Source organism: Pangasianodon hypophthalmus, chromosome 4 (genome assembly GCF_027358585.1).
Source record: "Pangasianodon hypophthalmus isolate fPanHyp1 chromosome 4, fPanHyp1.pri, whole genome shotgun sequence".
Taxonomy (NCBI): Eukaryota; Metazoa; Chordata; class Actinopteri; order Siluriformes; family Pangasiidae; genus Pangasianodon; species Pangasianodon hypophthalmus.
The window spans coordinates 12941407-12955195 of NC_069713.1; the positions used below are offsets into that span (position 1 = coordinate 12941407).

Genomic DNA, 13789 nt, shown 5'->3' on the forward strand with positions numbered 1-13789 from the left:
ATTAGTACACTGTAGGTTAGAAATTAAAATAAATAAATAAATAAATAAATAAAATGGTTTAAATGAGGTCCATGATCTATACCTGTTAGCAGTAAGTGACTCAAATAAAAGTAAAGTATCTGATGTTATATGTACGTAGAAATCACAAGTCACTTTTATTTATACAGCACATTTAAAAGACAATGTGTGTCGGCCAATGTGCTGTATATCATCTCGGGTAATTAAGCAATTATATAAAAGACAAATAAAATGGGATTTTAAAAATTCAAAGACAATGCAGGGTGCATTTCCAGTGACATGGTGCTCACAGCAAGCCACACCATTAAAGTAAGATTGGGGATCGTGTATGGTTTATTGCTGCGGCAACATTCCCAGCTAGCTAGTTTACAGAGCTATACCGATTAGCTCAGCATGCAGTGCAGAAGCAGCATGGTTACTTCTTCTAGTCATAAATGAGCTTTTTTTTTTTTTTTTTTTTACTATCATAGCACAATGCCAGGCAGCTTTATGAGCTAGAGGCATAGGCATAGACTTAGGAACTAGAGGCGTACTTTCTACAACAATAGATGTTGTGAGCTTTCCTGGATTTTTGTATTAATTACTCATAAAATGTAGTCTGATCTTTATCCAAGTCATAATCATAGACAAACACATTCTCTCTTAACTAATCACACAAACAAATGCACTTTTCATGTTTTTATTGTTCACTGTTTCATTAGTCATCCAATAAGCTTCCGGTCCACATTCTCCTTTAACACTGCATTCATTTTGCATTTCATTAATAGTTTCCTCAACTATTATACGCTGTCCAGGCCCTAGGCAAAAAAACAAAAACAAAGAAAAATGTAGAGCTAGTAATATGCATCTAATCATTAGACAAGAGCTTAATAACTGATTAACTGATGTTGGAAAGTTCATATATTAGCACACTTCAGTCTACAGTATACAGTCTACACTACAATATTCAATGGTGGCGAACGCTAGGATTCATAACTTTTATGCCTGCACTGATGATGCTAATGTGTGTTGTCACTAATGTAATTAGTAAGCCTAATGACAATGTTTTAGCCAACAGTATTGTACAGAATGACCAAAACAGGTCACACAAAATACACAAAAGCCCAATCACGGATAGCCTTCTGATCTTGAAAAAGTCCAATAAAGTATCATGAGTAGCCAACACATATAAAGACTATGTTACAAGATATGAAAGGTTAAAAAAGCTGAACGCTGCGTGTGAAATGATCTGATCCTGGGAAAAGAGGAAAATTTCTCTCGAGCAGTTCATCATAAATGTGTAGGATAACGTATTGCTTCTGGAGGAGGTTGACCATAAGTCAAAGGAAGTTCTCAGTCCTCGGCAGGAAGTCCATTTTGTCACTGAACAATGAGTTGTACATGGGAACATGGAATGGTGTTGATGGCGCAATGACCATGAAGCGCTAGGCCTTCATCACTGAGAAATCTCAGCTTCTGTTTTCACTAATGATTTAAAATGTCTTTGAGGTTCATTCCGAATCAGTCAGCATTTAGCAGCTAAATTTCTTTCTTTCTTTCTTTCTTTTTTACTTTATTTCGGCCTGTCTCTGAGCCATTACAGTGCAGAAGCACAAAGTGGGGAGGTTTTCCTTTCTTGTGGCACCATGAATTCTTAACTCTTTCAATTGTTTTTATTTCTAAATTTATCCAAGAACTCTCACTGACTGGATATTTAAAAAGCAATGTTTAAGGAATCTGAATATTTAGATGCCATACTCTGTACACTGTTTCTGTGTCACCAGTCTTTGCTGAGTCTCTGTGTAACATGACATTCAACCTGACCTGGATTATATGGTCATGAATGAACGTGTAATGATTAGAGTGCAAAGCAGGAGATCCTGATGAAACTGTGTGAACCCAAACTGACTTAGCAATTCAATGCTCAAAACTAGACCGTGAAATTGAATACAAAGAAGCCTTTTCCCCAGCTTCCCAAGATTAGGTCAGCACCACTGGTAGTTTTACTTTGCTCACAATTTTGGAATGCCAAAAACATGTTATCTGCAGTTTCCTAGAAATGGTATTTACACAAATCAAAGCTAGGCAGTGAATTCTTTATTTTTTTAGTTTTAATCCAACCACATTTTGGAAAAAAAAAATCTTACTCAAGGTGTCTATCTTGCTTATGTCATATTTTTTTCTTTACATTTTTAATTTTATTTTTTCAAAGTAAAATGTATCTTTTATGAAGTGATGTATATTTGAGTGAAGTTTAACATTTTTATACATTCATAGCGGGGGGTTGGTGCTGGGTGAAACATGACATGCTACTATTGGTTAATAGGTTTTTTTTCACTGTAATGTAATCTTATATCAGAAGATGTGAAGGTATCAGCTTTGGGGCTCAGTAGCTCTTTTATGAGCTACTGAGCTCCATGAGCTTCCGAGAGAATGCTCTCTTTAAAGGATGCTCTCATTAAAGCATCCTAGAGGATGCTTTAATGCATGCTGAGAAGTGCGTCTGGTCAGGGATTTTAGTACCAGAAAGTGGAAAGAGACTATTGGGGAATTAAGTGAAGTGTCTATCCCTATTGCTGATCCAGTAAATACTGAACATTATTGGATTCTAAAAAATATTTTTAAAATTCTTTACTTCAATATCCATTAATATAATGATTAAGCAGACCTGGACAAATGTGCTATAACTAATTCTTCATATTGACCTCTGCTTCGTTTGTACTGCCTCTTTTTTTATACACATGCTCTTTATATATCATCTTTATATGCTTTCTCTCTAAATGTATGGCTATCTTATTCAATGACAGTTAACTATCTTTTATATTAAAACAAAGTCAAGTTTCTATAATTTCATATGATACTTTCTTTAAGATGATCTTAATATAAATGTCTGCCACTATCATTAAGTCTGTTATTAGCACAGCAACTGCCAGAAGAAAAATAACCACATGTCTAGACAAATCTAGACATCTAGACAAAAGCCCCTCAAAAAGAAGGTTAGTTTTGTTTTGTAGTCATATGCATGAAGACTGGCGATATATTTATGGGGGACGAAAGGAATATTCTTCATAAAATATCTTACTCCAGGCACAGTTTCACTTTTTGTCTTAATATCAATTTCTGTAATTGATTCTGCATTTTAATTTCAAAGCAAAAAAGTTTGTTTCCTGACTTGTACGTAAATGATGCACACTGATTAGATTTGATTACATTAAAAGCAAATTTTATTCCAAATCACATCGAAATGAGTACAAATGGCACTAGAATGGCATATGTACATCGTAATGATCACAAATGGCACTAGAAGTGAATTTACCTTTGATCAATCAAGAAATTAATGATTTATTGCATAATCTAAAACTTGTTAAGGCTGTAATGAAGATTGTGTGGCAAACATAATGTCTATTGATTTGAATTAAATGATCTATTTTGAAAGGGCTGCAATTTTAGTTATCACAGTTAATTTACATCTTAAAGTGCTTTTGCTAAAAAAACAAACAAACAAAAAACAAACAAACAAACAAACAACAACAACAACAACAAAAAAACAACCCAAAAACACACCTTTGCACCTTTTGTAGAATGCATGTCTAGAGGTGGCTCGGGTTGAGTTCACTCAACCTTTTGCTTCTTGTCTGGCATACAACAAAGAAATTTAACAAGATATATTGAGGCCCAGAGTACAGCTACAATGATGACTAACAGAAAACCTACCACATCTAGATTGTGGTAGGAGTACCATGGAAGACTACTTCCTTCTGAGTACAGGTGTTGAGCTCCTTTGTGCCTGATGACATACTCAATCCAGAAAGTGGCACTGTCTAGAGGAGGAAGGGGCTGATCACGGTGAAGCTCTGAGAGTTTCTGCATATTGCTTCTGTAAGATGGATTCTTAATGACATCCTCGAGGGCTTCAAGGAATTCTTCAGAAGTCAATGTGCCGACCTCAAGCACACGAGCTGCACCTCGGGTTTCCAGTCGAATTGCATTGTCAAACTGATCAAAGAGAAGTGGCAGAAGCAACACAGGAATCCCGTGGTAGATAGCTTCGTAGATGCCATTGGTGCCACCATGAGACACAAATGCACATGTCTTTGGGTGCCCCAGGAGATTATTTTGAGGAAGCCATTCAAGAAGCAAAGTGTTGTTACCCAGAGATGAAGGTCGCTCACCCACATACCTCCATACGACTTTTTGAGGTAGCTTAGCAAAGGCAGCCGCAATGGCTTCTGTGATTTGTTTTGGAAGCGCAGTGACCATGACTCCCAGGGACATGACCACCACGCCATGCTCCCCAGAACTCTGCATAAACTCCTCCAGCTCTGTAAGAATGGGTTCAGCTGGGCGACACTGGAAGCCACCTATGTAAACTACATTAGGCATGCTAGGGCGTGGGTACTCCAAAATAAAATCAACACGCATCAACCAAATATCTGCTGAACGCTGCATGGTGAGAAGATCTGATCCTGGTGGAAAGTGCCTCTTGAGCAATGCATCATAAATGGGGAGGATAACAAATTGCTCCTGGAGGAGGCTGAACATATATCGAAGGAAGTTCTCAGTCCTCTGCAGGAAGCCCATTCTGTCACTGAACAATGAGTTGTACATGGGAACATAAGATGGTGTCGATGGAGCAATGGCCATATGTGCGTCTCCTGCATTGAGCCAGCGTACATTATACACCATGGGTAAATGGAGATAGTGGGCCAGGAGAACCCCAGCAGGGAAAGCAGGGTCAGTGAGCATTAGGTCAAACTTAGCATCGCGCAGTTTTCCCATCAGTGCTGAGTCATCCAACATGGTAGAAACAATACTCAGGGCTCCGCTGTGGAATATCCTCAGCATGGTCATCACGTCCTTCTGCTGTTCAAAAAAGCGCAGGATTGGTGTCATCCTACGTAAAGCTAGTGACCGCTCTAACAAGGTCTCAAATAATCCTGGGCTAACATCTTCTGTATTAGTGAGGTTAACATTAATGAATGTGTAGAGAGAAGAACTGTCCTGAATGTACCAGCTTCTGGAAGGTCGTACCACTGTCAGACTGTGGCCACGGGCATGCAACTCCTTGAGTATGACCTGCATATTCACCCAGTGGCTGCCATCTTCTGGAAACACTAAGATTCTACCACCATTGCAACAGCCAGTCACAAAAAGTAGGCAGGAGAAGAAGAGTAGCTGATTTGCATTCACTCCCATGTTCCAGAAAGCTGAGAAAAGCAGAGGGAACAAAAAGCAAATGTTACACCAAGTAAAGACTGTGTTTAGACATAAGAAACTAGATCAATTACATATAACAGAAGCCTGTTATGAAGTCACAAGTTCATTGTATTCATTTAGATCTAGATGTACCTCCTAAGTATGTAATCTCATCTCATTTTTTTTCCTGTCAGAAAACACTAACATTAATGGTAAGTGAATCTATAAGAACCATGCAGTTATTGCATGAGAGTGCATAAAGACACTTGCACAAGTTCACTGTCTAAGATTATTTGGAGTGTCCAAGATGTACATTACACTATCTATACACTATTAGATCGGCTCTCTGTTGCACCACTGGTGTCGTATTCTTGGTATGGTACACTCTGATCTGAGAAAACATGCTGATATCTTGATGAAGAGAAACAGGGTGAGTCCTTAAGCCTATATCAAGTTTCATCTTCATGTCGTCAACAGAAACTTTTTTTTTTTCCATAACAGCACATTTTCACAAACTGTTTTCCATTTCCATTTCATTTTGGCATATTTTTCAGGTACTACTAGATAAAAATGTCTAGGAGATATTAAAAACACACAGGTCTCAGGACAACATTACTAGACTGAATTACTAACCTAGATATAAATCACATTAGCTGTTTCCATAATATATCCATAACATCAGCATTCACCTTCAATTGACTATAACAGCTATTAGATTTAACATAAAAGCACAAAACAGTGTGCCTTAATAAATGCATTAAATTTTGGAAACAACATATTACTTAGTAAGACATGAGATAAAAGACATTGAGAATGAGATGGTTGTACTGTACCTGTTTTGTATCACTGATAATTCTTGACTCTTCAGTTGTTTGTAGCAAATCAAACAAGCTTTGAAATGTCCAGATCTAGCCATAAACCTCCACAGGCATGCAGTAGCTGATGATTTGAAGCCATACTCACTGCAGGCAGACTGTTTCCAAGTCACCAGTCTGTGGTCTCTGTGTAACGTGAGATCCAAATTGACTTGGATTATGTGGTGACGTATAAACATGTCGTAATCAAGCAGAATTCAAATGATCCTGTGGAATCTTCTTCCTTGCTTTTTTTTCTCCATGTTATTCAAGTCACGGATTTATATTCATGTGATTCCCTCGTTGAAATTGGGGCACGAAATGGAAGTGCCAGTGGAAGACAAAGAAGTCTGTTTCCCCATCACGGTAGCCCAGAACCAAGGAGAAATTTACTCTGCTCACATTTGTGGGTGCCAAAAACATTTTGAGCATGTCTCTTATTACTCTCATGTCTCTTACAGATTAGAGCTAGACAATGAACTATTTCACCTTTAAGTCAAAAAAGTAAAATCAAACAAACAAAAACACTGAGTGAAATAACTTTTATTAAGCTATATATGTTTTTTTTATTTTTTGACCTAGTTTCTTGAAATAAGCTGACTGTGGAGTTTTGCATGAAAATCCATCAGCATAGACAATTTTAGGCATTTAGGGATTTAGGCATGTGGAAACCTAATGACAAAATCTGGAAGTAATACACCAAAGAGTTTTGAGTATGTCTGAATATTTCACCATTTTCACTGATTGGCAGCATGGCCCATTATCGTGTAGTTTAATGAAGGGTTGCTACCAGATGATAATGTAATAGTGAAAGGAATAGAATAAAATGTTATTTTGGAGCAGCATGGTGGTCCAAAATAAGCTCAAGGGTCTGAGATTTGCATCTGAGCTCCACTTACTGTCTCTGTGGAGTTGGCATATTGCTTTATTCCTTTTTCTTCAGACTTCCCAAGTACATGCTGGTATGTATGCATGAGTGAGGGTGTGATGCCCTATGATTGACAGGTGTATTCTACATTGCACCCAGTATTTCTGACTTCATTTCCAGATAGTCAAGCTTTGGCTGTGGAGGGGAAGAGTGGTCTCAGAGAATGAGTAGGTAAGCAATAATCTGCATCTATTTTGTTATAGTCTACTTACAGTATGTACCAGTTTGTTTTCTTCCAGTAAGCTGGTAGAGATGAGAGAGACAAAGAAAAGATGGGGCTCAAGCTTACAGCAGCATCTTATATTAGGAGCCAAGTGTCTGACCGGCTTGTTGGCCAAGATAATGATGTGCACCACCCAGTAGGCCAGTCTCTGTTTAGACTCTGTGGCACCACACTGCCCTCCAGCCAATAAGAATCAGGATCAGAATCAGAATCACCTTTATTGCCAAGTACCGTGGGTTTACATGTACAAGGAATTTGGCTTGGTGTACTGGTGCTTAGTAATAACAGAAAAATACAAGAAATAAAAATATATTAATAAGGTAAACATTGTAAGGTAAGATAAGAAAGTAAAAGAGAAAAGAGAAAGTTATGAAATGAGAAGCATAAATATAAAGAAACTATAAAGAGATGAGTGAGGCATCTCTCTCTGATGGAGCCTTCCAATTGTGCCGCTGTCACTGAGATGAGGATACATCTATGTCTCTGGGGTTGGCGTTTAGTCCCAGGCTGATAATGCACTTCCGTAAATCCAGGGATTACTGTGACATGGTGGCTAGCATTCTCAATGAATATAGCTTCACATTGATGAATTGTCTGGCCTGCTTTGGTACTAAGGAGCTTTTTTCTGAGTCCACCATGAGACAAAGTGCTATAATATGTGCAAGAGGTATGCTGATACCAGATGGCCTGCTCCATGGTGGGGGCACATAGGAGCCAATTAACCAATTATGGCGTATTCTTATGTCTCTGGCAAACAAAGATGACATGGCTGTCTGCACGCATTTTGGGAACACCCGCAGTACCACAGAGAGGCCAGAGGGTACTTTCAATTGCAATGCCTTTGTGGTTGTCCTTGGAAGACAAACCTTAAAGCATGCCTTTTTTCACAACATGAAGATATGCATTACATAGGTCCACAGGACTTGAACCAGTCTTGTGGGTGCACAGCATGAAGAACATCTGACAGCTTTAAGGAATTGGACGGCTTGTTGTAACCAATTCAACCCTGTCAAATCTGATAGAAATCACTGTCCTTCTTCTGAACTATGATGTACATTGAATAGAACCCTTCATTCTGAACTGCAGATGTTGAACTAATGTTTCTATTGTGCCACTATCCAAAAGGGAACAAACTTCTTGAGTGTCAGACTTGACAGGGTCTGAAATTGACGATATCCTGAGCCCCCAAAATATTATGGTTTGATGTTTGAAATGAAGTTTGTAACTATGTGTCATGAGGAACAACCAGTCTGATGTAGTAACTGCCAATGAGAAATATTTTTGGCTGTATAGCATCTGTCAGAGCATGACTCTGTCCATTTAGGGCTTGCACAGCACTTGGATCGTATTCAACTCTGAATTAGTGTCTAAATCAATGCCAGCGTTGCTGCGCAGTCACCTCAGGGAATGTCTGAACTGGTGATTGCTTCTGTAAGATGGTTAATGCTGAGGCTGCAGACACATAGATGGTGTTCATCCTCAGCTTCCAGGAAACAGACATTGGCCTCACAAGCTTAATTCCTGTAGCACAGCTTAATAGTCATTCAGAGACCAGGCTGTATATTATGAAAACCAACTAACTTTGTGGCTAACCATGAGGTGCATGAAGAATGAACCACTTGAATACGCTATCAGAATGAAGTCAGTAGCTCACTAGTTTTTGGACAGCAGAAGAATAATGGGAGGAAACCCTAAGCAAAGTGTGTTGTTAGCAATCCGGCTAACATAGTAGGCTAGTTATGGGCAGTGTCTCCAAATACTAGCAGTGCTTAGCCACAGGCGCAGTTGTGCTTCTGTTACACCATCAGGTATGTGTTAACACAAAAAAGTAACAGTGAAATAATACAATTGCAATAGAAATATAGTTGTATTTGTGAGTGCAGACATGGAGAGTGTTGAGTGGAAATGTCAAAGGGAACTGTGGGAGCGCTGAGTTCTGGGTGGCTTCTGCTTTGCACCATAGCCAGCCCCCTCCAACCACCCCCAACCCCCACACTAAAGACTCTTGGGTAGGAGTTATTGAATAGTACAGAGGAGACGGGGAGATGGTGGGTGCAGAAACTTTGTCACTAGTAGAAAAAAAGAGAGATGGGAGGTCATAGAAAGTTAAGTAGGTAGAAGGTGGAGCTTCACACATGGTCTTCAGCTATATCATAACTCCAAAGAGCACCAATGGTGTGTGTGTGTGTGTGTGTTTCTTCTTTATTGCTATGGTGAGAAGTATTGAAGAGAAGGAGAGAAGCCAAAAGAAAAACAAAAGGAGGTTTAATAGTGATTATAAAGCCAGTGTATGAGTCAGTCCATGGGCCTTATCACCGAGCTCCAGCTTCCTCTCCCTCTCTCTGTGTCGCTCCTTTCTACTCATATCAAGCAGGTACAACAATTTCCTGCCCTGTGGAATACAGGCTGTTGGTAGAACTGGATATCCCTAAGGATTATTCTATTGTGGCTCCTAATGGTTTGAATTATTCCAAAGACCTGTGGAACTGCCATGCCCAAGTCATACATTTAAAGAGTAAGGAACGTTTTTTTATATGAATAAAAATTATTCATAATATCATAATGGCAAGGTAACATTTTACTATTTTGCATTAAGATACGTTTTGCCATTTTGCACACCAAATAATCATGATCAGTCTCATACTGACATATATATACCAAACTATTATCAAAAAAAAAAAAAAAAAAAAAAAAGATAAAAAATTAAGGAATCACATATATAATAAATGAGAGTACAAATGGTAGATTTTTGTAAATGTCAAATAAATAGGCAGTATCAAAATGCTTATAAGGAACAAACACACATGAATTTTTTTAAAATTACTGTTTATTAAGTTAGTTGCATGTCCTTTTAATTAAGTTAGATTTTATTTTAAGCACAGGTTATAACTTTGCTATCTGTATAATTATTACCCTATTTCACTGACAAGAAAAAAAATCTTTATAAGCTGATACCCAAATGAGATTGATGAAAAAATTCAAAGCATGGGCTAACACACGGAAACCACCATCACTTGCTCCAAGCTATTTTCTAAATGAACACACACACACACACACACACACACACACCCCTCAGTTTTTTCCTCTGCAGGTAACTTAATGATAAATTAATCTGACTCACAGCTTTGGGGATATGGATCTGGATATCTGAAAATGGATATTTGATGTTTACTTAACAACCTCTCCCTAATGTATGTATTGTACATTGCCTATAACTTATGGGGACAGAGAACTTGATTTTTCTATTCATTTATGGTTCACTTAAAATAAAATATCCAAATGCTCTAAATTTAAATGAGCAGTTTTTAATTGTTAGATAGATACATAGATAGATAGAAAGATAGATCACTTCATTCATCCCAGAGGAAAATTCACCAAAAACAGTAACTGCAAACTGAAATTGCAATGAATATAGCCTCTCACTCACCTTTTTCCCCCTTTCCCCCAACCAATCCCACCTCCTTATGGAAAGCTATGATAAATTCTGCTGTTCATGCAATAAAAAAAAAAACCAAACAAAAAAAACAAAACCAAAAATTGTGCAGTTAGTTTTAACATTTAATGCCCAGGCTTCACCCCACACTTCACCCCATACGGTTGGTGGTGACAGAGTGGGTGATCATGGTAGCCTGGGATGGCAAAACAGCCATGCAAGTGGCCGTGGCCACAGGAGGAGCTGTAATGAGCGCTGTCTGGGCATTGACGATAGTGCAGGGAGCACGGCGCCTCTTTATCTCTCGGGCTATCTGGCACCAAGAGCACACATTGCAGAAGGTGGAGTATAGGCAATCAGTGGCCAGATCACCCTACAGAGAGGAACACAAGCAGATTGTTCATTGTTAATGTCTTGGATTATTATGTCATTTTGTATTTCTGTTTCTGTATGTTCTTTCTAGGAGCATACATAGCTGTGTTACTGAATAAAACTATTCATAGATATGATTTACGTATCCTAGTGGACTTGAAAACATTTGTAGGAAATGAAAGTATTCCCACTGAAACAGCATCAAATCTTAAATTTAGGTCATAGTGCAAGTCTCTGTAGTCTCACATTTCTATTCTGATTGTGTTCTCAACTAAAAAAATTCCGAATCTTGTAGTAATGTTGCATTCACTTGAAATGTAAAAAACCAAACCAGACTAAAAAAAAAAACAAGCAAAAAAAAAAAAAAAAAACTCCACATAACTCCCACCTGCACCTGGGAAAATGTGTTCATGTTGGGAATTACAAGCTTTATATTTTTAGTTTATAATGAATTCTAAATCATATGATATATTGTACCACCTACTCTAGTTCTATTATAGATTATGAAGAGATAATATTAACATTATAATGTTTAATTTGTTTTTGGGTTTGTTACCTTCCAGAAAGACCAGAACAGTTTGGACACACGATCAGAATCTATTATAAAGCTCGGATGCTACAGTGCTGCTGCGAGTCAAAATAGGATCCTTTAAGTGGCATTTCATTATAATGCCTGTATGATAAGCTACTTACTACGTACACTCACCCGAGTCACCAACAGTCTCTGCTACATTCTTCCAAGCTTTTTTTTTTCTTCATAATATCTCTATACACATTTTAGGATTTCGTCTTCCATTTTTAAGCATCAGACAGTAAATAGAAACGAACTGCAGCTAGTAATTTGTGAGTAGATAACTGAAGAAATGTCAGACTACTTTATACTTTACCATGTCATACAGAATTTGCATAGAATTGAAAAATTCTCTATTCAGATGTTGCTACAGTTCTCTCACTGAAATCGTGGCTCTGTGTGTGCACGTGCATACAAAATGAATTGTCTTCTGTTGCTCTGTTGCTTGCTAGTGCGAAGGTAAGGTTTAGTCTTTAGGGTTCGTCTTTTTAGCCCAGACGCAAATACAAACCTGTATGCCATATCGGTTGCGCACTGCGGCTCTCAAAGCCAGAGATATTAGAGGAACGTGCAAGCTGCAACTAAGATAGTCCAACATGGGCAGACAAAAGCATTCGCCAAAGTCATATGCTGTGCTGCAGGCAAACACAGGGAAACACCATGTTGCAAAGCAGCCTGGAAATGAGAACAAATTACAGAGAGAAGTGAACCATTGCAGGAATTCAGTATGCGTAGTCCAGTTTCATTATAAAGCACAACAGTTCTGAAAAAAAAAAAACATAATTATAAAAGAATGGTTGATTTCAACTTGTTTTCCAAATTCCAAAACACAGCTGATTAAGTATTTGAAAGGTTTGATAGAAAGCATACATTTGAATGAAATGTGATAAAACAGGGAAAACACCAGGATTACACTCTTGTTTCCTCAAGATATCTGTATATAGTTGAGTTTTTCACTTTCTAAAGGGGTTCATCTTGGAACCGTGTCTGTTCTAGGGTTCTACAAAGAACATTGTTAGGGTTTCCCCCAGATAGACAAACCAAAGAACCCTGCTGTATTAAATTTTTTCCCCCTAATTTGGTCTTATTATTTCCCACCCACTAGTTAATATTCCCCTATCAACTGAAATCTACCAGCTAGAGAGAGTGAAGGCTAGTACATGCTTCCTCTTGCACGCCTGTAGACAAGTTTCACGTCTTTTTGAACCGCTGCTCATGCAGTGCCACAGGGCAGTGTAACATGTTCAGAGGAAAGCACTATCTGTCCTATTCTGCATGCATGAGCACACAGGCACCCGGGGTTGGCTAGTATCACTGTGAGTGAGAGGACAGAGTATGCTATCTCTCTCACCCTTCTTGGCTCTCCGTCATGGATGGCTATGGCATCGTTGAGATTTTAAGATTCCAGTTTCCTCCCGCTTCACAAAAACATGCAGGTAGGTGGATTGTTCACACTAAATTGCCCCTAGATATGAATGAGTGTGTGAATAATAGTACATAGTGTTCCATTCGAGGTGTATTCCAATCCTTGTGTCCAGTGTTCCCAGGACAGATGTGACCATGACTAGGATAAAGCGCTTACTGAAGGTGAATAAATGAATGTAGACTGAGATTAGAATTTATATGAGCTATAAACACAATATATGCATACTTAGAAAAATAGGTCAAATTCTTCAAAACTTGACTTGTCCCTTATAGGTCCTATGTAGCACCCTTTCAGAAAAGGGTCCTGTAAAGTGCTTTTAGAAAGCATATTTAAAGGCTTTTTAAGAGTGTATATAAGGTGAATGCATAAGTGCCGAACTCACAGACATTGCACTCATCAAAGCAGTCACAGATGCCTGTGCTCCACTGGTTGGAGTTAAGAGGAAGAAGTGGTGTGGATTGAGGCTGCTGAAGTATCACACTCGGTGCAAAAACGGCCATTGTACTGTTTCAAAGCTGAAAATTCAAAATGCAAAATGGAAGATATAAGCATGTGTTCTGTTTGCATTTTGCCTTTTTCCAATATCCTTTTTGTAACTGCGTAGTTGCACAAATGATGTAGTTACACAATGTATTTACACAAATTGTTACTCTTAACCACACACAAAGTATGAATGATCTTTACAGAGACAAAAGACCTTACCCCATAATCCACAAATGAAACATTTACATATCAGGTAAAAGGGATACTGATTTGCACAGAATATTGATAGAAAAACCCAAAATGTTA

General features: G+C 38.2%; 2 protein-coding genes across 2 annotated transcripts; both read right to left on the reverse strand.

Moving 5' to 3' along the window:
* Nucleotides 1–49: 49 nt before the first annotated feature.
* On the reverse strand, nucleotides 50–6705 carry ugt5g1 (UDP glucuronosyltransferase 5 family, polypeptide G1). The gene is made up of 2 exons (XM_034303416.2): nucleotides 6027–6705; nucleotides 50–5204 (listed from the first exon to the last, which is right to left on the reverse strand). Exon 2 carries the CDS (start codon nucleotides 5191–5193, stop codon nucleotides 3610–3612), a length of 1584 nt encoding a protein of 527 aa, XP_034159307.1. The 5' UTR covers nucleotides 5194–5204; nucleotides 6027–6705; the 3' UTR covers nucleotides 50–3609.
* Nucleotides 6706–10047: 3342 nt separating this feature from the next.
* On the reverse strand, nucleotides 10048–13500 carry LOC113539944 (placenta-specific gene 8 protein-like). Its single transcript, XM_026936083.3, has 3 exons — nucleotides 13383–13500; nucleotides 12086–12249; nucleotides 10048–11004 (listed from the first exon to the last, which is right to left on the reverse strand). Exons 1-3 carry the CDS (start codon nucleotides 13498–13500, stop codon nucleotides 10783–10785), a joined length of 504 nt encoding a protein of 167 aa, XP_026791884.1. The 3' UTR covers nucleotides 10048–10782.
* Between the last annotated feature and the right edge of the window lie 289 nt (nucleotides 13501–13789).